Genomic DNA, 25,096 nt, shown 5'->3' on the forward strand with positions numbered 1-25,096 from the left:
TCACACACACAAAAACAAATACTGTATATTGTTTCTATAGATCAGCTACACAGTAAAATATTAAACTCCGTAAAAATATCAGGACATACTTTACTGATTAAATGAAAAAAGAAAATACACTTTTAAAACTTGATCACTTCAGCTTTTGACCTACCTATTTCTGATTTTTGTGTTCTCTGGTTGACTTTGAATTTCATGCCTTTCATCTTCTCATGTACATCATCAGTTACTTGAAAGATTGGTGAGCTCTCCAGGGCAAAACTTTCTTTTATTATCAGATTTTTACTAGAAGAAATACTTAGAGGTACTGAATCCCCAGGAACACTGTTAAAGGAAGAATCTTGTATGTTAGGTGAATATACCTGAGACAAAGATTCAAATGCCTTTGTGTAAAAGTCTGGCTTCATTTTGATAACTTTCTCATTTTCCAAAATTTTTTCCTCATTAGCCTGTTCAGATTCAACTGATATTCCCTGATCAGTGTCAGATATTACCTGCATTACTTCATGGTTATCTGAAGAAGGATAGATGAAGATCTTCCTTTTCTTTGATTTAGATGCCATTTTGTTAACTTTTCTAACCTGGCACTCTCCTTCTTTTATCACTTCCACAAAGGGAATGTTTTTCTTTTTTTCATTCAGAGTTGTAGTTCTTTCCTTTGGATTCTGCTGCTTACCAGGATCAGAATCTGCTTCATTAGTAATAGATTTTAAACCTGATTCTGAGACAGATGTCTGTAAAGAATCTGCTAACTGCAAAATAGATTTTTTACCTTTGGCCAAAATCGTGGTCTTTCCTGATGATTCTTTCCCATGCTTTTTAACTAGTTTGTAAAGATTTGAAATTTGATCACAGTTTTCCTTTTCATGGCTATCAATTTCCATAGCACACCCACTGATAATACCTTGGCATTCAAGTATTTGTTTAGATTTATTTACTTGAAAATCCAGACCATTTATATAGCTTTCTTGATCATGCACATCTTTATCATTATCCCCATATATGGGGCACCTTTCAGAAATTATTTCTGTCTTCTGATTTACTTTCTGCCTAAGTTTCTTATTTATTTTTGATTCATTCTGTTGAGCAGGTCGCATATCAGTGACATGCTTTTTCAAATCCAACACATTCTGTGTCTCATAATCATACAAATTTCCATTATTTTGTGTGGAAAGATAAGCTGTTTGTAATTCACTTGTGACTTCTAGGTTTTCATAAATAGTTTCTTTATCTGTTTGGGATAGGGAAAAGAAGTTACCTTCTTCTGGGTCATGCACGCCTTTTTTTTTTAACTCATTTACTCGGTTCATTTCTAAAATTATTTCTGTCTTCCGATTTACTTTCTGTTTGAGCCTCTTATTTATTTTTGATTCATTTTGCTTTGCAAGTGGCATATCGGTAACATGTTTTTTCACCCCCAAAATGTTTTGAGTCTCATGACATAGGTTCCTATTACCTTCAGTGGAAGGATCAGCTATCTGAAATTCATTTAAGCCTTCTGGGTTTTCAGGGATGGTTTCTTTTTCCTTTTGGGTTAGAGAAAGTAAGTTATCTTTTTCTGGGTCATGTATGTCTTTGTCATTATTCTCATATACTTGGTTGATTTCAGAAATTATTTCTGTCTTCCGACACACCTTTTGCCTAAGCTTCTTATCTATTTTTGATTCATTTTGACAAGTAGGTTGCATATCATGGATATGCTTTTTCACTCCTAGAACATTTTGAGTCTCATAATCGTATAGTTTTCTACTATCTTTGGTAGAAAGGGCAGGTGTTTGGAACTCACTTGGGTCTTTTAGATTTTCAGGGATGATTTCTTTATCTTTCTGGGTTAGGAAGAAAGAATTACCCTTTTCTGGGCAATACACATTTTTGCCATTATCTAAATGATTCATTTCAGAAATTATTTCTGTCTTCCGATTTACTTTCTGCCTGAGATTCTTATTAACTTTTGATTCATTTTGCTGAACAGGGTACACATTAGTGATCTGCTTTTGCATATCCAACACATTTTGGATCTCACAATCATACAGGTTTCCATTACCAATGGTGGAAACAGCAGGTTTTTGAAACTCATCTGAAACTTCTAGGTTTCCAGAGATGGTTTCTTTATCCTCTTGGGTTTGGAAGGAAAAGTTACCTTTTTCTGGGCCATACACATCTTTACCACTATCCCCATATACTTGGTTTGATTCAGAAATTATTTCTGTCCTCCGATTTACTTTCTGCTTAAGCTTCTCATTTATTTTTGATTGATGTTGCTGAGTAGGTTGCTTATCAGTGACATGCTTTTTCAAATACGACATATTCTGGGTCTTATAATCACATAAACTTCCATTATCTTTGGTGGAAAGATCGGCTGTTTGAAATTCACTTGTGACTTCTAGGTTTTCAGAAGTGGTTTCATTATTTTTTTGGTTTGGGAATAAGTTACCTTTTTCTAACTTATGAATCACAAATGTCTGTCTAGAAGCTTTACTTTTATGATAAGCTACAGAACTCTGACCCATATCAAATTTACTCTCCTGCTGGAATTTATCTGAACTTTGGGAGAAAGAGTTGGTTTCCTCTTGTTCATTTGTTACATGTATTCTCTTCTTTTTTTTATTATGCTGTATACTTTCTCTGTCATCTTGATCAAAGCCATTATGAAGGGTTACTTCCTTCAGTATGTTCAACTGAGTCAGCTGCTCAGCACTGAAAATAAAATTTGGATCTTCTGAATTCCCTTTGCCATCCACAACAACTGATTTTTTTGCTGGTCCATTTTCAATCTTTTCCTCAATATCAATATCTGAACTATTTTTAAATTGTCTCTTAGATCTTTCTCTCTTTTTTTCAGAACTTGAATCTTTCACTTTTCTGAAAGTTTTTATTTCACAATCATTTGATTTTTTATCACTTCTATTTTTAGCACCTGTTGAAACTGTAACAATTTTGCTTACTTCACCAGCAGTTAAATCCATGTCAGCATCATACACAGTTTTCTGCAATTGATAGTCATCACTACCCTGAAATGGATTCATGTACTCTGCAGCTGGTTCACTTGTAGACTCAGATGAGTCAGGAAGGCACTGTATGTTTCTCTGCATTTTGATATTTGTTTCATTAGTACAATCATTTATCTCATGCCAATTAAATTCTTGACTTGAAATCTGTTGTTGATCTAAATCCATCACATGAAGACTGTCAGTAGAAGGATTATTTGATTCCCAAGATGATACACGTTTTTTCCTTTCAGTTATATTACTAGGAGATGATTTCTCCTTTCTGTGGCTGATTGACTGGGCATTTCTAATCTCACTCATTAGAGAATTCTTGGAACTTTGGTCTGAGTGGAAATGATTTTCTATAAAATAAGAGGAAAGAAAATTCAGAAATAAGTAATGGCAAGGAATTTGTTATTTTAAACAAATTAGATTAAATATCAAACTGTTTCACAGAGAGGATTTCTAACAATATGTTCTGTTCAGATACTATAAAGAATCTACACTAATGAAAATAAAGTAGAAATGATCAGAGTATTCATAAGTCATTACATTTGTATCTATGGAAAATATATACTTAGAATTCACTCTAGCTTGGCCCCAACAGTACTGGGGAATATAGCTGATAACAGAGCCATTAACATATATTTCTAAAATGGGAGGAGGCCAGCAAATGAACCCAAATAAAAGTGATAACTCTGATAAGGATTACTATCAAAAGGCTATAAGCAGGCAGCTAATATTTATATAAATATTTATGTGAAAATTTATATATATATATATATATATATATATATATATATACACACACACACACACACACATCAATTTTTATAAAGGAAAAACAATTCTAAGTTCTAAATGAAATATACCTATGGTTCTATAATCCAATCTGTAAATCTATGACAAATACATAAGCCAGACTCCACTGAAGGATTATTATTTTAGAAATAACCACATAAATAAAACATAAGTGTCATCATTTTCTCTGGCTCAACCATTTTCCAGGCTCAAGTTTTTGTTTTGACTATGATCTTGAAAAAGTCACTAAATCTATCTAGACCTCCAGTTTTATTGTCTATGAAAAGGAGAGATGAAACTAAATAAATATATGGTATCTTTCAATTCCTAAGCTAATAAGATACCAAGAAAAGCTCTTCAGGATTATTCATTTCTAAATATTGCTTGCAGAATAACAGTGTTAGGCCACTGTGGTTCTGACATTTGTCAGCATGTTTCCTTAAAAATTAAATTTTTCACCAGCAGTTTTAAATGGTAAAAGTTAGCATATCTATAACATAAGAGGGTCCAACTTATTAACTGCATATACACCTTGGGCCTCAAGAAAAAAAATCCGATGAATGTAACTTTTTAATACTGATATTCAAAATTAATACTGATATTCATCTTTGGGAAACATAGCAATAGAAGAAATATGTCTGAATCATCTAAACCACACATATGATGATTATTTTCTTTAAGAAATAACAATTCCAAATTATACTGACTTGATAAAGATTGTCTCGTTGATACTGAAAAGGGAATATCAGGTGATGTCTTTGCTATAATATTGTCATCATATTGTATTTTCTCTTTATCATCATCATCATCATCATCATCATTTGAAGTTAATGGAACCCTAAAGGCAAGTGGAAATGAATGAAGAATTTTGTATTTTATAAACATTATTTAGAAAATTACATGGATAGTTCTTTTTATATTCTATTTATTTAAGATCCAACCATAAACCCACTCTGGTATCTCTCTGTGTTCAATGAAGACAACTATAGGCAGGAAAGAGATAGTTTCTAATAGTATAGAACAGGAAGGCTTCTTACTCCCAGAGCCCCAGCGGCCTCAAAAAGAAATAATTGATATAATCACTGGTTGACCATTTAGGATAATACTAATGAAATGAATAAAGTTCAGACATACTTACAAATACTCACTCATATGTAATATTTATTGTTTTCTTACAATTAATTTTATGGAATACCCAAAACTCTTTCTCTAGTTTCAAAGAAGTACAATTACATGTAAAGTTATGTGTGAACTAAAGTTAGCTATGTTTCCAAAAGGCATCCATGTAAACTAGAGCCATATTCCTAGAGTAGTTAGTTAAATGTAGTTGGGGGTGGAGGGAAGACAGTAACCTACAGAAATAATTTGATAAACTGACCTTGAGTTCAAAGAATGAGGATTAATATCCTCCAACAATAAAGACTTTGCCTTGAATGCCAAATAAATCAGATATTTAAAAATTATTGACAATAATAAGAATAAATATTGACAAATATTTGTTAAAAATTTAAATGCAACAAATAGAATAGCCATTGGGAAGAAATTTCTATGCCACTTGAAAAAAACAAGTCAACAAAAATAAACAGAGGAGAGAGGTTCTGCTTCTGGTAATGGCTGAATAGCTATTTTTAAATCAACTCTATCAAACATAATGACTATAAATTCTGGATAAAATATTTTTAAAAAATGGGGTGCCTGGGTGACTCAGTCAGTTAAGTGTCTGACTCTTCATCTTGGCTCAGGTCATGATCTCACAGTTGGTGAGTTTAAGCCGTGATTTGGGCTTGTCAGCTCAGATCCTGCTTGGGATTCTCTGTCTTCCACTCTTTGCCCCCCCTCTCTTTCTCTCTCTCAAAAATAAACATTTAAAAAATATGTACATTTTTAAAAACAACCTGAAGTAACTGGAAAGTAAACAAAAAGCACTTAAAAAAAGATGAGTTTACATCCTCAGCCAGTGCCACATTTTTAAAAAGTTAGAAGTCTATATTCTTATTGATTCAAGGTCAAAATTAGGGATAATTATGACAGCTGCAAAATGTGTGTGATGGGGGAAATAACAGATGAGATAGAGAGGGGAAGGCCAAATTTTGTGTGTAAACTGCCCCCCCCCCCAATCTCTGGCTGACCCATAAATCACAAATATGTGAAGAAGATTCCAACCAACCCCGCTAAGGATAAACGAACTGAAATGAGATTTCATATGTTGCCCCTCACAGGGAAATAATAAATTTGAGTTCAGACAAGGTAACTGCCTAAAATAAAAACATCAAACTTGTTGGAGGAAAACACCTGAATCCAGACTTTCTACAACACAGGATTTACAATATCCAGGATACAATCCAATATTATTCAAAATATAAAGCAACAGGAAAAAGTATTCAAATTCAAGAGAAAAAGATAACCGACAGAATGATCCTAATATAAAATGATCATGAAATATGCTCATTATGCAAATATTCTCAGTATCATTAACCATCAGGGAAATCCAAATCAAAACCACAATGAAATACCACTTCATACCCACTACAATGGCTGTAATCAAAAGGACTGGTAATAACAAGTGCTGGTGAGGATGTAAAGAAATTGGGTTCCTAATACTTTGCTGATAGAAACGTAAAACAATGCAGCAGCTTTGGCAAACAGTTTGGTGGTTCCTCCAAAAGTTAAACATACAGTTATTACAGGACTCAGCAATTCTACTTGTAGGCATAAGCTGAAAACTATGTCCACACAAAAACTTTTGTGTGAATAGTCATAGTACCATTGCTCATAATAGCCAAAAAGTAACAACAGCACAATTGTTCATTAACTGATGAATGGGGAAACAAAATATGGTAGATGCAAACAACTGAAAATTATTCTGTCATAAAAATGAATGAAGTAGTAATACATGCTACAACATGGATGAAACTTGAAAATAGTATGCTAAGTGAAGGAGGCCAGACACAAAAGGCCACATATTGTGTGATTCCATTGATATGAAATGTCCAAAACAGGCAAATCCATAGAGACAGAGAGAAAACAGATTAGCGGTTGCCAGGGGCTGGAGAAGAGCAGAATGGGAAGTGACTGTTGATGGATACAGGCTTTCTTTCTGATGTAATGAAAATATTCTGGAATTACACAGTGGTGAGGATTGCAAATTTTGTGAATATATTAAAATCTCCTGTGGGGCGCCTGGGGGCTCAGTTGGTTAAGCATCCAACTCTTGATTTTGGCTCAGGTTACGATCTCCCAGTCATGAGATCAAGCCCCACGTTAGGCTTTGTGAGGAGTGTGGAGCTTGCTTAAGATTCTGTCTCACCCCTGTGCTTGCTCTCTAAATCAATCAATCAATCAATCAATCAATCAAATCCACTGTACTATACACTTTAAAAGGGTGTATTTCCAGTTATGGAAAACTTTGTTATGTGAATTATATCTCAATTTTAAAAAATAAGTAGAAGAAAGGAAATAATAAAGAGCAGATACATGGGGCACCAGGGTGGCTCAGTCAGTTAAGCAGCCAACTTCAGCTCAGGTCGTGATCTTGTGGTCTGTGAGTTGGAGCCCTGCATTGGGGCTCTGTGCTGACAGCTCAGAGACTGGAGCCTGCTTTGGATTCTATGTCTCCCTCTCTCTCTCTGCCCCTCCCCCACTCAGATTCTGTCTCTCCAAAAATAAATATACATTTAAATAAATAAATAAATAAATAAATAAATAAAGGGGCAGACACCAGTGAAGTATGAAATGGAAGAAAAACTAAAAAGAAATATTTAAAAAACCAGAAGCTGGGTCTTTAAGGGATCAATAAAACTGACAACACTATAGCTAGCTTGATAAATTAAAAAAAAAAAAAAAAAAAAAAAGATACAAATTACCAATATCGGGGATGAGAGAAAGAACCTCACTACAGACGTCACAGACAATTAAAAGTTTAATAAGGGCGGGGCGCCTGGGTGGCTCAGTTGGTTAAGCACCTGACTTCGGCTCAGGTCTCGATGTCGTGGTTTGTGAATTCGAGCCCCGTGTCAGGCTCTGTGCTAACAGCTCAGAGCCTGGAGCCTGCTTCAGATTCTGTGTCTCCCTCTCTCTCTGCCCCTCCCCCGCTCACGCTCTGTCTCTCAAAATGAATAAACATTAAAAACATTTTTAAAAAAGTATAATAAGGGCATTTTATAAACAACTTTATAACAAAAAACTTGACTGCCTAGATAAAACGGATGATTTTCTGGAAAGACAAACATTTTCTAAATTGACTTAAAAAGAACTAGAAAATCTGAAAAGCTCCATATTTATTTAAGAAATCAAATTAATAAATTAAAAACTCACATCCAAATTACCTATCTTATTAATTCTTTCAAACACGTAATGGAGAGATACCAGTTTTACAAACTCAAAAAATGAAGAGGGAATATTTCTTCATTTTACAAAGCCAGGACAACTCTTATCAAAACCCATCAAAATTACAGTAAGAAGTTTATAGACCAATATCCCTTATAAATACAGATAAAAAAATTAAAGAAAATGTTAGCAAATCATATCCATCAATATATAGGAAGAATAATACACCATGACCAAGTGGAATTTGTGACATAAAAATTTGGTTTAACGCAAATAAACTGAAGTCACCACATTAACAGAAAGGAAAAATATATCTCAATTTTTAAAAAGTAAAATAAAGGAAATAATAAAGAGCAGACACCAATGAAATATGAAATGGAAGAAAAACTGAGAAAAAACATTGATGAAACCAGATATAAAGGAGAAAAGTCATGATTCTCTCCAGACAGAAAAAAAATTTTTTTGACAAAATACAAATTCATTATAAAAACAATGAGCAAACCAGAATAAAAAGGAATGTCTTTCCATCCAGACGGCTAATAGACACATGAAAAAATGCTTAACATCATTCATCATCAGGGAAATACAAATCAAAACCACAATGAGATACCATCTCATACCTGTCGGAATGGCTAAAATTAACAACTTGGGCAACAACACTGCTGGTGGGAATGCAAACTGGTGCAGCCACTCTGGAAAACAGCATGGAGCTTCCTCAAAAAATTAAAAATAGACCCTATGGCCCAGCAATTGCACTCCTAGGTATTTATCCAAAGGATACAGGAGTGTTGATTTGGAGGGGCACATGCATCCCAATGTTTATAGCAGCACTATTGACAACAACCAAAGTATGGAAAGAGCCCAAATGTCCATTACTGATGAATGGATAAAGAAGATGTGATATTTATATACAATGGAATATTACTTGGGGTTCAAAAAATGAAATCTTGCCATTTGCAACAACATAGATGGAACTAGAATGTATTATGCTAAGCAAAATAAGCCAGTCAGAGAGAGACAAGTATCATATGATTTCACTTATATGTGGAATTTTAAATACAAAACAGATGAACATAAGGGAAGGGAAGAAAAATAGTATAAAAAGAGAGGGAGACAAACCATAACAGACTCTTAAATACAGAGAACAAACTGAGGGTTACTGGCAGGTGTTGGGTTAGGGGACGAGCTAAATGGGTGAGGGGCTTTAAGGAAGACACTTGTTGGGATGAGCAGTGGGTGTTATATGTAAGTGACGAATCACTAAATTCTATTTCTGAAATCATTATTACACTATATATTAACCAACTTGGATTTAAATTAAAAATAAATTTAAAAAATAGCCCTGTTAATTCAGAAAGAAAAAAAAAGGAATGTCTTTCTTCAACTTGCAAAAAAGGTGCTACCTTTTCAAAAGAAAAGCCAGAAGCCACAGACAATAAAATAACATCTTTAAATCACTAAAAATGATTCCCAACCTAATATTTTTAAATTGCAAACATACTCTTCAAAAATGAAGATGAAATAAAAAGTTTCCAGAAAAACAAAAGCAGAATGAATGCACTGCCAGGAACTGCATTAAAAGAAAGAATAAAGAATTTCTTTCAGCAGAAGGAATATTATCTTAAAAGGAAATATCAAAATGAAAGAAGCTTATTTGTAAATTTTATCTCAGTAAAGCTGGAGGAAAAAGTTGTGAGTGGGCAATTAAAAAAATGCAGGAAGCAATATGAAAAAATTGAACAGTTAAATATGTAGATCATTTAAATGAATCTTAACTACACAAAAAAATGAAAGTAGCAATTTGTGGGATTAAAATATATAGAAAATGAAAATACATAAGATTTACATAAAGGTAGGACACAGAAATGTGGAGCTTAAGCATTCTAACGTGCTAACATTATTGAGAAAGTGGTAAAGTAATAATTTGTATTAGAGAGTTAAAACAATCTAAGGATGAATGCTGCTATCACTAGAGTAATCATAAAGGAAGAGTAGATGATAACAAATTAATAGTTAACAAATGTAAATAAGAAAAAATATTTTATTTCAAAAGAAATCAAGAAAGGAGAGAAAAGGGAACATAAAACAGGTTGCTCAAGTAGAAAATAACTAGGGCTGCCTGGGTGGCTCAGTGGGTTAAGTGTCCAACTCTTGATTTTAGCTCAGATCGTAATCTCACGGTTTGTGGGATCCAGCCCCACGTCTGGCTTTGCACTGACAGCACAGAGCCTGCTTGGGATTGTCTCTCTGCTCCTGCCCCACTCACACTCTCTTGGTCTCTCTCAAAAGAAATAAACAAACTTAAAAAAAATAAAATAGGGGTGCCTGGGTGGCTCAGTCGGTTAAGCATCTGACTTCGGCTCAGGTCATGATCTCACTACTCGTGAGTTCAAGCCCCACATTGGGCTCTGTGCTGACAGCTCAGAGACTGGAGCCTGCTTCAGGTACTGTGTCTCCCCCTCTCTCTGCTCCTCCCATGCTCATTCTCTGTCTCTCAAAAATAAATGTTTAAAAAATTAAAAAATAAAATAACTAGATGACAGATATAAATCCAATTATATCAGCAATTATATTAAATGTAAACATATTAAACATTCTAATTAAAAGAGATGTTAAACTGAATTCATTTTTTAAAAAAATGAAATTATATGCATTTTTTTTTTTAAGTTTATTCATTTTTGAGAGAGAGAGACAGAGTATGAGCAGGGGAGGGGTAGAGAGGGAGACACAGAATCCGAAGTAGGCTCCAGGCTCTGAGCTGTCAACACAGAGCCTGATGCAGGGCTCAAACTCACAAACTGTGAGATCATGACCTGAGCTGAAGTCGGACGCTCAACCGACTGTGCCACCCAGGCGCCCTGTAATTATATGCATTTTAAATATAACAGAATTTGAAAGTAAAGTTATAGAAAAAGATATACAGTAAAACTTTGGTTTGAGAGCATAATCTGTTCCAGAAACATGCTTGTATAATCCAAAGCACTTGAATATCAAAGCAAATTTCAAGAGCCATTGGTTCAGTTGTGATTATGTGACATTTGGTGTCACATACTACTCATATTGCAAGACATCACTTATTTATAAGTTAAAATTTATTGGAAATGTTTGTTCATCTTGAGGAACACTCACAGAACAAGTTACTTGCAATCCAAAGTTCTACTGTACAGAGAAATGTTCTATCGGCTAAGTACACTTAAAAAAAAAAAATGTTTATTTATTTTTGAGTGAGAGAGAGAGACAGAGTGTGAGTGGAGAAGGGGCAGAAAGAGAGGAAGAATCTGAATCAGGCTCCAGACTCTGAGCTGTCAGCACAGAGCCCAATGTGGGGCTTAAACCCTTGAACCAAGAGATCATGACCTGAGCCGAAGTTGGATGCTTAACCAAGTCACCCAGGTGTCTCTGAGACAAGTAGATTTTAAAGCAGGAGTCATTTCTGGAAATAATTCATATTGACAAAACAAGTCATCAGGAAAACAAATCAATTCTAAACTTACATGCATCTACTAACAGCTTTAAAGTACATAAAGCAAAAACTGACTAAGCTAAAAGGAGAAACAGATGAATTCATAATCATAGATGTAGACTTTAATGCACTTCTCTCAGTAGCTGATAGAATAGGTAACAGAAGCAAGAAAGACATGGAATTTCTGAACAATATAATCAGTAAACTTGATAAAACTGACATATATAAAATACTGCATCCAACAACCACAAAATACATTCTTTTTATGTGCACCCAAAATATTTACCAAATTAGACCAAGTTGTGTCTTAATGCAAGTCTTAATAAATTTCAAAAGACTAAAATCATTTATCTATGTTCTGTAACTACAATGGAAACTGGCTAGAAATCAACAATAAAAAGTAATTTGAAAAAACATCCAGCTGATTGGAAATTTGGTATGCTTGTTAATGACCCATGGATAAAAGTATATATCAGAACAGAAAAAAAAAATATTGTGAATTGAGTGATAATAAGGATATGGCATATCAAAAACTGTGCAGTGCAGCTAAAGCTATACTTACAGAAAAACAACCTTAAATGCATATTTTTTAAAAGAAAGTCTGAAAATTAATAATGTAAACTAGCTCAAGAAATAACTAAGAATAGTAATAATCACAGTTTTAATTTGAAAAGAAGCAAAACAGAAAGGCAAGACATGATAAGGAGCAGACTAAATTCAACAGGAAACAAATATACTAAAAAGAAACATCAACATAGCCCAAAAGACAATTCATTTTGTAAAGATGAATAAAACTGATAAATCCCTAAAGCAAAACAAATCAAGAAAAAAATTGAGAAAAGTCAATATTAAAGAAAAGGAGAACATCAGTACATATCCTACAAACATTAAACATGTAACTAGAGCTGTTATCAACAACTATACGCCAATAATTTGATATTTTAGATTAAAGGGACAAACTTTGGAAAACACAAACCCGACACAAGAAAAAATAGAAAACCTGAATATTCCTTTATCTATGAAAGGCCCAGATAACTTCTCATAAACATTTAAAGAAAAAAAAATTTACACAAATACTTTTAGAAAATAAAAAATAAATGTACTTATCAGCTCATTTACTGTGACCAGCATAGTATGAATACTAGGACCTCAAGTTATTACAATAAAGAAATATTATAAATTATCTTTATTATTAACGTATGAGGAAAAATCCTTTAAAAAGTTACCAAGTAAAATTTACTGACATATCAAAAGGATGTATCATCAGGAGCAGTTCATTCCACAATTGTAATCATGATTTAACATTCAAATATCAATGCTTAAAATTCATTACATTAATAGAAAAAATATTAAAAATCATTACATTAATAGAAAAAAAAAGAAAAAAATAACATATTCTTGATAGTGACATAAAAAGCATTTGATAAAATTAAAAAGCCATTCATGAAAACCAGGAGCACAAAGGAACTATTTATTCTGTTAAGGAGAACCTACAAAAACCCAAAAGCAAACATATTAAATAATGGGAACACAGTAAGAATCTCCATTATTATTACTTTTATTCATTAATGAACAAAAAGTAGTCACTACGATAAGATAAGAAAAAAATTAAAGGTGTACAAACTAAAGCAGAGAAGGGGAAACTGTCCCTATTACAATATATATAATATATAATAAAGTTATATTCATAGAAAATGGAAAAAAAAAACCTACAGATAAACTATTAAAATTAATAGCAAGGTCACTGGAAACAAGGTTGATATTCAAAAATTAATTGTACTTCTATATACTAGCATCAAGAAGAATATTAAAGTTAAAAACAAGAACATTCAGGGGTGCCTGGGTGGCTCAGTTGGTTGACCGCCCAACTTTGGTTCAGATCATGATCTCACAGTTTGTGAGTGTGAGCCCTGCATCAGGCTCACTGCTATCAGGGTAGAGCCCACTTCGGATCCTCTGTCCCCCCTACCTCTGCCCTTCCCCTGTTCACACTCTCTTTCCCAAAAACAAATAAACATTTATAAATAAATAAATAAAACCAATAACATTCAGAATAGCACTAAAGATCAGATAAGTAGGAAAAAATCTAAGACATGCAATAACTACTCAAAAAAGTATAAAACTATGAGAGAATATACATAATATCTAAATAAACAATGATATACCATGTTCATTGACGGAACATTCAATTTTATAAAATGTCAATTTTCCCCAAACTGAACTATATTCTATATAATCCCAATCAAAATTCCAAAACTGAAAGAGAGAGCGTGTGTGTGTATAAACTGATAAGCTGATTCTAAAATTCACTTGGAAATGCAAAGGGGTCAAAAGAGCTAAGATAATGTTCAAGAACAAAAACCTAAATAAAGAAAATGGATACTGACACTATCAAACATCAAGACTTATTACAAAGCTAGTAATTAAGATGATGTGATATTGACAAAACTCATATAATAGAATATTGAGTTCAGAAACGGGCCCATACACATCCAGTCATCTGACTTATGATACAGATAATACTGCAGTGAAGTGGGGAAAGGGTGGTCTTTTCGTTAAATGATACAAGGTCAACAGGATTTACACATGAAAAAAATGACCCTTCCCTCACATCATACCCAAAATTCTAAGTAGACTGAAGATCTAAACATGAAAGGAAGGGCGCCTGGGTGGCTCAGTTGGTTAAGCATCTAACTTCATTAAGCTCAGGTCATGATCTCACAGATCGTGAGTTCGAGTCCCGCATTGGGTGAGCTGAAGCCCTGCCTCGGGTGAGTGCGAGGTCTGCTTCTTTCTCTTTTTCTCTCTCTGCTCCTTGAAGGATTCTCTCTCTCTCCTTCTCTCTTTGCCCTTGCTCCCTTGTGTCTGCTCTCTCTCAAAAAATTTAAAAAGAAAAATTAAAGGGAAGTTAATAAAGCTTGCTATTTACTTATTTGTTTATTTTCTTCCCATTATAATTAAGCTTTTAAAAGAAAACATAAGGGAATGTCTCATGACCTTCCAATTGGTAACGATTTTCTTGAAAGGCCACAGAAAGTAGTAACCATGGGGGGCAAAACAGAGACATATAAAGCAGATTCTTATAAATAACTTCTGTTTATCTAAAGACACCATTAAGAGAATGACAAGGCAAGCCAGAGTAAAAGATATTTGTAATTTACACACAATGTATAGAAACTGCAAATCTTAAAAAAGAAAGAAAGAAAGAAAGAAAGAAAGAAAGAAAGAAAGAAAGAAAGAAAAAGACAATCTAACAGAAAATAAACATATAAACAGGTGCTTAACTTCATTGTTTATCAAGGAAATGAATGATTAATTATTATGGCTCAGTATGGCTAAACTGAAAGAGACGGTAACAAGTGTTGATGGAGATACAGAACAGGAATTCTTATACATTATTAGGAATGTAAATTGGTATAACCCCTTTAGAAAACTGTTTGGCAGGTTCTCCTAAAGCCAAATATATGTAAAACCCAGTAATTCTACTCCTAGGTATATACCCAACAGAAATCTGTATGTGCATCCATCAAAAGGCTTATATATGACAGCGCTGTTTGTAACAAACAGGCCAAAACAAAAACAAAGTAAATGCTCATCATCTTAAGGATGAATAAATGATGGGATAATCATCCAACATTACACAGCAGTGAGAATGCCTGATCTACAAGTACATACAACAATACAGATGAATCTCACAAACATAATGCTCAACAAAATAAGCCAGAGATAAAAATACATGTTTTATGATTTCACTATAAGAAGTTTCAAATGAGCCAAAATTGTTCAATCTGTGATGTTAGAAGTCAGGATAATGTTCATACTTGGGTGGGTGGTGAGTAGTGACTAGAAAGGATCACAGAGCAGGCGTCTGAAGTACTGGCTATGTTCTGTTTCTTGGTCTGGATACTAATTATACAACAGTGTTTACTTATGAAAATTCACCACGGCTCTAAGATTTTACAACTTTTCTAATATTTCTAATATCTATATTATACTCCAATTTCTACTAAAAAATGAAATTTTTTATAGCGCAAGAGGACACTTAATTGGAAAATGTGTGCATAATGACAGCCAAGATATTCTTAAAAAACAAAAAACTAAGTAAAGGAACTACAGGACAGTAAAATGTATCTATTTTTTTTTTTTTTAATTTTTTTTTTTTAACGTTTATTTATTTTTGAGACAGAGAGAGACAGAGCATGAACGGGGAAGGGGCAGAGAGAGAGGGAGACACAGAATCGGAAGCAGGCTCCAGGCTCTGAGCCATCAGCCCAGAGCCCGACACGGGGCTCGAACTCACGGACCGCGAGATCATGACCTGAGCCGAAGTCGGACGCTTAACCGACTGAGCCACCCAGGCGCCCCAAAATGTATCTATTTTAAAACTACAGCAATTAGGGGTGCCTGAGTGGCTCAGCTGGTTATGGGACCGACTCCTGATTTTAGTCCAGGTCATGATCTTGTGGTTCATGAGTTTGAGCCCCATGTTGGGCTCCTCTGCTATCAGTGTGAAGCCTGCTTGGGATTCATATTCTCTCTCTCTCTCTCTCTCTCTCTCTCTCTCTCTCTCTTCCCTTCCATTGCCCCTCCCCCACCCTCAAAAAATAAACATAAAGAATAGAGAGTGACACAGTAGATACAGAATTTTTTACTATTTTTTACTATGTTACAGATAGCATTTCAATATGTAAGTGCATTTACTTGTGCATTTAAATAAAAGCATTAAACCTGTAAATGACATAACAAAGAATTCTGTCTCTAACAGACAAGAGAATTTTAATCAATGCCATCAATTCATTAAGTCATTTTATCTCTCTGGACTTCAGAAATTGTCTTTAAAATGACAGGTTTGAAATAAGCTGTTTACTATGATTTATAATCAAATTAATCAAGAAGTGGTAAATTTTGGTTAGGAAATAGCAATGATGAAAGTTAATTTTAAAGCTTGGAGCAGTATTCAAGATAATAAAGATAGAAATAGTTACCAGATTTACCCAGCATAAAAAGAGGCCAGTGGGGACTTAAGGAAAAAGAAAGAAAAGAACTAACGAGTAGCAGATACTACAGATGCACATAGTTACTGAATTTATGGGTAAGCTTCCTTGGAGCCCTGGAGATAAAACCTGTACCAAGAAACTACAGATCATCTCATTCCTACCTTACTAGGCAACTACAGGTTGATGAAACTCAAAATATTGTACAACATACACAAACACAATGTGCTACATAAAAATCTAAACACTCTGGGGGTGCCTGGGTGGCTCTGTTGGTTAAACGTCCGACTTTAGCTCAGGTCATGATCTCCCGGTTTGTGAGTTTGAGCCCCGTGTCAGGCTCTGTGCTGACAGCTCAGAGCCTGGAGTCTGCTTCTGACCTTGTGTCTTCTCCTCTCTCTGCCCCTCCCATGCTCATGCTCTGTCTCTCTCTGTCTCTCAATGATAAATACGTTAAAAAATGATAAACATTAAAAAAATTTAAAAAAAAAAATCTAAACACTCTGAACCAGTATAATTCAAACCCATGTAACTAAAGGTTCACCTTTGGCTCTTTCTTCTCTACAGTCTTTGGGAAAGCTGAATATTATTTCAAAGTTTAAAACTGAACTCTATTAGATTATGCTTCCAATTTCTTTCACTGGTACAATGTTAACAAGTATTTCATTACTTATTTTTAAATGTTTTTCTATGTTTCAAGGAAGAAGACCCAAATAAAAACTGTTCAAAGTTTTATCTAGGTAGAGGTGTGCAAGTATTTAACCAAGTTTGAAGCAATTACCTTGCAAATGGAAGTCGCATCAACTTGTACTGTTTACTAGTCCGTTTCTTCTTGCTACTTGGCAGTAGAAAGGGACTCTGGTGAAACTATTTTTGAAATAAAGAATAAAGAAAAGGAAAAGGAAAAAAATTTCTAATCTCATTAAATGTTTGTTATTGAAGCACCAAATTATACAAGTATACCAATAGCAATAGAACAATTCTTGCATTAGCCTTTGATAGCTGAATGAGAATAATGTGATAAGATTAAACATAGTTCATCCTTTATCATGCCATCCAAAGATAATCATTACTACGATTTTGGTACATAAACTCCCAAATAAATTGTCTTCTGTGCATATGAATAAATATACCTGTGTATACCTATATAATATCTTGACATAAATATGCAATATGCTCATGCCACATATGCATTGTGTAACATATGATTGCACTTCATAATCCATATTTCTTAATGGTCTTTTACATTTAAAGTCTGGGTGATTTTAATATATCTTTTAAATTTTTGCTTATCTATAGTATTTTCTAAATTTTCTCAGACATTTTTTGAACATGTTTTATTTATTTAATAAAGATCATAAAATTAAGCAACACACAACTATGTTTTATTATGGTGCTAACCTGTAATAGAAACAAGGGTATAACCAAATCAACAAACTAACTTTGATATTCACATGGAAATGCAAAGAACCCGGAATAGCTAAAACAACTTTGAAAAAGAAGCTGTTGGAGGGCTATAATTGACATAGTATAGTATTAGCATAAAGACAGACAAAAAGATCAGTGAAATATAAGAGTCCAGAAATAGACCCACACATATTTGGTCAATTAATTTTTGAAAAAGGTACAAAAGCCAAATGAGGAGCCTAGACTTCCATACTCACCAGGCTATCACAAGGCAACTGTCCTCCAAACTGTACTGTCAGAAAAGGCCAAGAAGAGAGGTGGGACATCCCAGGGGTAATGAGGATACCCCCTGTACCAGCAATGTCAGTGGAGAACACATGGGGACTCTGGACTTCCATTCTTACTTGCTAATAACAAGGAGCCCTTTTCCTCTACTCTAGGGTGGGGATAGAAGAGGTCTAGTAGAACCATTCTTTTCACCACTCTTCAATAATAACAACCTCCCCCTTTATGATTCCCCCAATCCTGCTGTCAGTGGAGGCCATGAAGTCATGAGGCACCCTACTCTGTCCCAGCCAGGGTGGTGTTAGCCTGAAGTCCTAGCTCCATCCATCAGTGAGGAGACACCCTCTCCACCAGGGTGACAACAGAAACTGAGTGGGGAACCTAAACTTTGACCCCTCCAACTTGGCAGTAGGTGGCACATCCCTTTATCACTGGCATTATGATACTATCAAATGGTGCCTGTCAAAACAGAATGTTTAAATAAGATCTGGAGTTTCTTAATACAATACCCAAATGGCCAAGATGTTTTTTTTTTTTTTCTTGAGAGAGTATGAGCAGAGGAGGGGCAGAGAAGGAGAGAGAGAGAATCCTAAGCAGGTCCTACACTGTCAGCGTGGAGCCTGATAAAGAGCTGGAACCCATGATCCCGTGAGACCATGACCTGAGCCAAAACCAAGAGTCAGATGCTTACCCGACTGAGCCATCTAGGCACCTCCCAAGATAATTTAATATAAAATAACTCATTGCACCAAGAATTAGGAAAAGGCCTAAATTTGAAAATTATAAATTTGAAAATGAAAAGACAATCAACAGACAGCAACAACAAGATAATAATACAGCACCAACATTAAGATGCTGGAATTACCTAACAAGGATTTTAAAGCAACCATCATAAAAATGTTTCAATAAACAATGACAAACATGCTTAAAACAAATGAAAAAAATAGAAAATCTTGCAAAGAAACAGAAAATCTCAGCAAATAAAAAGAAGATATAAAAAAGAAACAAAAATACAATAACCAAAATAAAATAAGTTAAAAACTCAATGGACTCAAAAACAGAGGGGGAAAAATCTGCGAACTTGAACAGAAAGCAACAGAAAGCATCCAATGTGAGCAAGAGAGAAGCAACTGAAAATAATTAAGAGGTTCAGGGATTTATGGGACTATAACAAAAGATATAACACTCATGTCACTGAAGTCCCAAAAGGAGATAAAGACGGCAGACGTGAAAAAGTTTGAGAGAGATAACGGCTGAAAATGTCCCAAACTTGGCAAAAGTAATCAAACCACATATTTAAGCCGAGTGAATCCTCAAAATGCTACGACTTTAAGAAATCCATGCAAGGATACATCATAGTCATATTTCTCAAAACTAAAGATAAAAATCTTCAGAGCACTGTGAAAAAATGGCACCTTCCTACAGTTATTAAAGAATGAAAAAAAAAAAAATAAGCATCTGACTCAGGTAAAGAAGTAACAATAAAATAAACCACAGGAAAGGGGAAGAAAGGACTTACTACTCAAGATAAAAGCAAAAATTAGTAAGTTTGAAACAACAAAATAAAATTAAAGGTTGAAAATTAAACCCCAAAGATTACTATTTTAAAAAAGAAAAAAATAAATAAATAAATGAAAAAAACCACAAGCACCTAAACTAGTAGGGGAAAAAAAAAAAAGGAAAAGCCCAAAATACACAAAATTAGTCAACTGGGGAAAATATAACACAGACAAAATTAAAAAATAACAGACTACTTTGGTCAACTCTGTGCAAATCAATTTGAAAACATGTCTGAGATAATAATTCTAAGGAAATATAACTGAATAAAACCAACCACAAAAGAAAGAAATTTTCCCAAGCAAACTAATATCCATAGAAGAAATAAAGTTAACAAAGTGTGACCATTCCTACCAAGAAAGACCCAGGTCTAGATGGTTCCACAGAATTCTATGAAGCATTTAAAGAAAAAATAATTCTAATACTGTACCATCTTTCCAGATCATAGGAAAAGGAAAACATCCAAATTCCAGTTCATATATATTTTTATCAATGCCTGAAGACTGTATAAAAAGAAAATCTCACTTGTGAATTAACAATAAAAAAAATTCCTAAACAAAGCACTGGCAAAAAGAATTTAGCAGCACATTGTAAGAATAATAAATCATTTCTGAAATTTATTCTAGAATTACAAAATTAGGAAAGCTACTAAAATAAATTATCATAATACACCTAAAAAGAGAGACCATATGATTATCATCATAGATGCTAAAAAAAGTATTTTACATTGTTTATCATCTTTTTATTTAAAAAGCTAAATGGGGGCACCAGGATGGCTCAGTCAATTAAGCAACCGACTCCTGATTTCAGCTCAGGTCATGATCTCAACAGTTCGTGAAATCGAGAGCTGCCTCAGGCTCCACACGGACAGCACAGAGCCTGCTTGGTATTCTCTCTCTCCGTCTCTCCCTCTCTCCCTCTCTCTCTCTCTCTCTCTCTCTCTCTTCTCTGCTTGCATGCATGCACTCTCTCTCAAAATAAATAAACTTAAAATAAAAAGCTAAATAACATATAAGATAAATATGTACATTACCCTTAAAAAAAGGGATCGTTTTTAAAAAAAATATATTTTACTTTTTAATTTTTTAAAATGTTTATTTATTTTGAGAGAGACAGCATGATTGGGGGAAGGGCAGAGAGAGAGGGAGAGAGAGGATCCATGTGCTGTCAGCACAGAGCCTGTCATGGGCTCAATCCCAAAAACCAAGAGATCGTGACCTGAGCTGAAATTAAGTGTCAGCAGCTTAACTGACTGAGCCACCCAGAGCCACAAAAACAGGATCATTCTCAATGAGGAAACACTATCCAACATTTTATTAAAATTTATTGCTTTCTATTATGTTCTAGACATTGTTGTTATATAGACAGAAATTCTATACTCAAGAATCTTATGTTCTGGTAAGATGAGTAATAAAATTAATGAGTAAAATTATGTCATATAGTGTTAAGTTCTAAAGAGAAAAATTAAAGCAGAGAAGCAGAGTATAAAATGTAGGGGCAGGGATGGGGAAGGATTCAAATTTATATAAGGTTGCCAGGGAAGGCTTGACTGAAGTCACTCTTGAGTCAAGATTTGCAGGAAGTAGGGAGTAGGCCATATGAAAGAAGAGCAAGACCAAGGGCCCAGAGGTGGCAGCTTGCCTGTGTTTGAAGAGTGGGAGGAGGCCTGCAGATTGAAGATGTTAAAGAGCGGAAGGAGGAGAGTAGTCAATGAGGTGAGAGAAAGAACACAAGTTTCAGTATTCAGACAATAATAGGCAATAGATCACATGGGAAGCCACTGGAGAGCTTTCAGCAGAGACTTCTGTTTTAACAGTATTAATCTGGCTGCTACGCTGGGAAGAGAATATAGAGGCAAGGCAGAAGCAAGAAGCCCACGTTGGGATGCCACTCCAAGAACTTGGGTAAGAGAAAATGGGGGCTTGGATGGGTGGTGAAAGTGAGGGTTGTGAGAAGTGGTTAAGACTCTGGACTGAGCTTTAAGCAGCACTAAAACCATTTACTAAGGGATCAGGTACAGGATGTGAGGAAAAAACAGGAAAACAGAATTGCAGTTACCTGAAATGAAGACCCCCAAAAGGAACTGGTTTGGTGGCAAGTGCAAAATTTAAGATACCTCTTAGACATCCAAATAGAAATGCGAAATAAGTAGTGGACTAGGTATTGTCTGGAGTTCAGAGGAGACAGGGAGGCTGCAGATGCAAATTTGGGAGTCATCAGCATTTAACAATAATCAGATCCATGAGAATGGATGAATCATTTAGGGAACAAATGTAGATAGAAGAAAGAAGTCCAAGAACTGAGTTCTGGGGCACCCAAAATTTAGCAGTCAGGAAAATAAAGAGGAAACAGCAAACAGACTAAAAATGAATAATCAGAAAGGTAGGAAGAAACATAGGAGAATATAGTGTTGTAAAAGTCACATGAAGGTCAACGTAAGGACCAAGAACTATCAAGAGGTTTTGGTAACATGGAGGTCAATTTCCAGAAAAGCACTTTTAGTGGAGTGGTGATGAAACTCCAATTGTTGTGGGTTCAAGAGAAACTGGAGACAGTGTGAACAATTCTCTCAGAGTTTTGCTATAAAGGAGAAAAATGAGAAAGTAGCTGGGGGTGGGGAGTTATTTGGAGTAAGAGGTTTCATTTTGTTTTGTTTTATTTTTTAAAGACGGGAGATAACATTTTTGCTTCCTGATAGGAATAATCCAGGAGAGAGGGAAAAAATTAATAATGCAAGAGGAAAGGGCATTCTACACTAATGTGAAGCCAAGCAAAAGACAACCCAAGTATCCAACATAGTGTTGGATAGTGTTAAATAGATTAGAGGTCCACTCTGGATCTATCCTAAATAGCACTGGAAAAGAATGAGGAAGCATTTCTTGTAATCATATGGCAAGATCTTCAAGACAGGTCACATTAAAAAAAAGTAAGGCATAGGACAAGGCATTAGGGATAGTATATTATCTTTTGTGTAAGAAAGAAAATTAAGAAAATATTTATATGTTTTGTTTTAATATAAAGAAACAAAGCAGTTACATGTAGGTAGTGTGGGGAGATGAAAGGAGGAAGAATAAAGTGGCTGAAAGCAGAACAGAAGCTTATATGAGATTTCATTCTATATACTTCATTATATTGTTCTGATATTAGAACATCTATAGTCCCCATCATTCTCTTCCCCAAATAAAAAGGAACTACAAAACTCAAAACTTGATATGCAAAAGTTAGTCTGTTAAATAGCAAGTCTAAGAAAGTAGATCCCAAAGTTATATGCTGTCCCTTCATCATCCAGCTCCTCCATTTACTGTTTTTACCTTCTTCTAAATCCAGATGCTGATCTCAGCCTTGAGTTCTCCAAAGAGAGCCACACAAAAAGCATCGGGAATAAAGTTGACTTTACTAAATATTTTTTAAAGAACTAGTGGAAGGAAGGAGCTTTGTATCACATAATTCACAAGTAGTTGAGCAATGCTTTTAGGGCTATCTGTTCTCCAAAGTTCCTCCAGATCTTGCTAATTAATTAGCTTCTTTCCCTTACTCTCTAAGTCAATTCCTGTACTAACCTTAGACTCCCCACTGCTATATCTGATTCTGATCTTAGTAATTTATTCAAGGCAACTTGATTCAGCCCTGCAAGCTGATCAGCAAAACAGAGCCCCCTCCCTGACTCTGCCTACCCACCCACCCACCCAGTGAAAAGCAAGCATCTCTTCTCCTTAGAGGATACTAAATGTATAAGGTATACCTCTGTTCACTGGTTGTACTAGGTATCAAATTTATAATGCTAAGAGCTACATCTCCTGTGAACATTATTTCACTGGGACATGTACGCAAATCTTTTCTGTATCCAAATGTGGATGAAGTTAGGAGATAAAAGTACACATTCTTTGGCTAGCTTTTATAAAGCTTCTGACAAAGGAGCTAACCACTGATCACAAAAGTTGAAAGAGTTCCTATTTTCTTACCAGAAAGACTATGTATTTAAAAGCCTTATAAATGACTAAAAATAAGTTTTTAAAAGGAGAGATTTGCAGAAAATTAGAAAACACAGGAAGATGCACACACAATAATAAAAAAGTAATGACAGCTAACATTTATTGCATTCTTCCTATTGTGAGGACACATGCTAGCCACATTTAACTCTCACACTAATTCTTCATAGATGTACTACCATTAGCCACACTAGGCACAAGAGGACAACTAAGATTCAGAATTAAATGCCAAAGTCACAGGACCAGGAAGTTAACAGAGCTGGGAGCTAAATATAGGCAATTCCATTTATTTTATTTATTTAATTTTAACGTTTATTTATTTTTGAGAGAGACAGAGACAGAATGCAAGTGGGTTAGGGACAGAGAGAGAGGGAGACACAGAATCCGAAGCAGGCTCCAAGCCATCAGCACAGAGCCCGATGTGGGGCCCGAACCCACAGAGCTGCGAGATCGTGACCTGAGCCGAAGTCAGACACTCAACCGACTGAGCCACCCAGGCGCCCCGGCAATTCCATTTAAAAGCTGCCCTATAAAGCACTAAACTCCATTACTATCAAGAAATTTACCTACAATTGGGACTTCACTAACCTTTCTTCAGTTTATTTATTATGTATATTTTGCCTTCTCATTAGATACTACTTTACAACAATTATGTTTCCTATTTAGATAATTGAGTTAACTTCACTAATATTTGGCTTTTCTCCCTTCCTAATTTTACTACTGATTATATTTTCGTGATAGATTACAAGAGGTATTTAACTATCGATATTAATGCTTTATCTGCTATATGTTTAATTTTCCCAGTCTGCCATTGGCTTTTTATTTTTATGATTTTTAGCCTTCTAAGAATGTTCTTTGAGAAAATCCACCAATAGTTTCCTTTATGCCTTCTACTTGCTTTGTTTCTAGGTATAGAAAGGCCTCTCCTATTTAAAATGAATATATTTGTATTTCTTATTTTATATGATTTCCTTTTTTACATTTAAATCCATCTAGAATTTATTTTAGAGAATGGTATATAGTAGGATCTGCCTCTATTTTTTCCCCCAAAATAGTTGTTCAATTGTACCCATCTTTTTTTTTTAATAACACAAATCCTTTTCTAATTTGAAATACTACTTTTCTATCAATGTCTTTTTTAGCTGTGTTTTAGTTGTTCAGGGGCCATTATGTTCCACTGAGCTGTCTAATCCCGTGTTACTTCTAATCAAAACCTAATTTTTATGTAAAAATTTCAATAAACCAATTATGCCATATGATAATGTGCTGTTAGCCAGTTAAAATTGG

The 25,096-nt window shown here is 34.6% G+C and overlaps 1 protein-coding gene across 5 annotated transcripts in view; it reads right to left on the reverse strand.

Moving 5' to 3' along the window:
* The window catches only part of SGO2 (shugoshin 2), a 68,521-nt gene that overhangs the window by 10,609 nt on the left and 32,816 nt on the right, over window positions 1–25,096 (reverse strand). For all 5 annotated transcript variants that reach the window (XM_019428376.2, XM_019428371.2, XM_019428372.2 and 2 more), the window contains 3 exons: window positions 17,353–17,438; window positions 4,496–4,626; window positions 155–3,349 (listed from right to left, as the gene is read on the reverse strand). In XM_019428376.2, coding sequence (XP_019283921.2) covers window positions 155–3,349; window positions 4,496–4,626; window positions 17,353–17,438 — 3,412 coding nt within the window. The remainder of the gene's footprint in view (window positions 1–154; window positions 3,350–4,495; window positions 4,627–17,352; window positions 17,439–25,096) is intronic.

Source organism: Panthera pardus, unplaced genomic scaffold (genome assembly GCF_024362965.1).
Source record: "Panthera pardus isolate Hobbes unplaced genomic scaffold, ASM2436296v1 HiC_scaffold_10, whole genome shotgun sequence".
Lineage (NCBI taxonomy): Eukaryota > Metazoa > Chordata > Mammalia > Carnivora > Felidae > Panthera > Panthera pardus.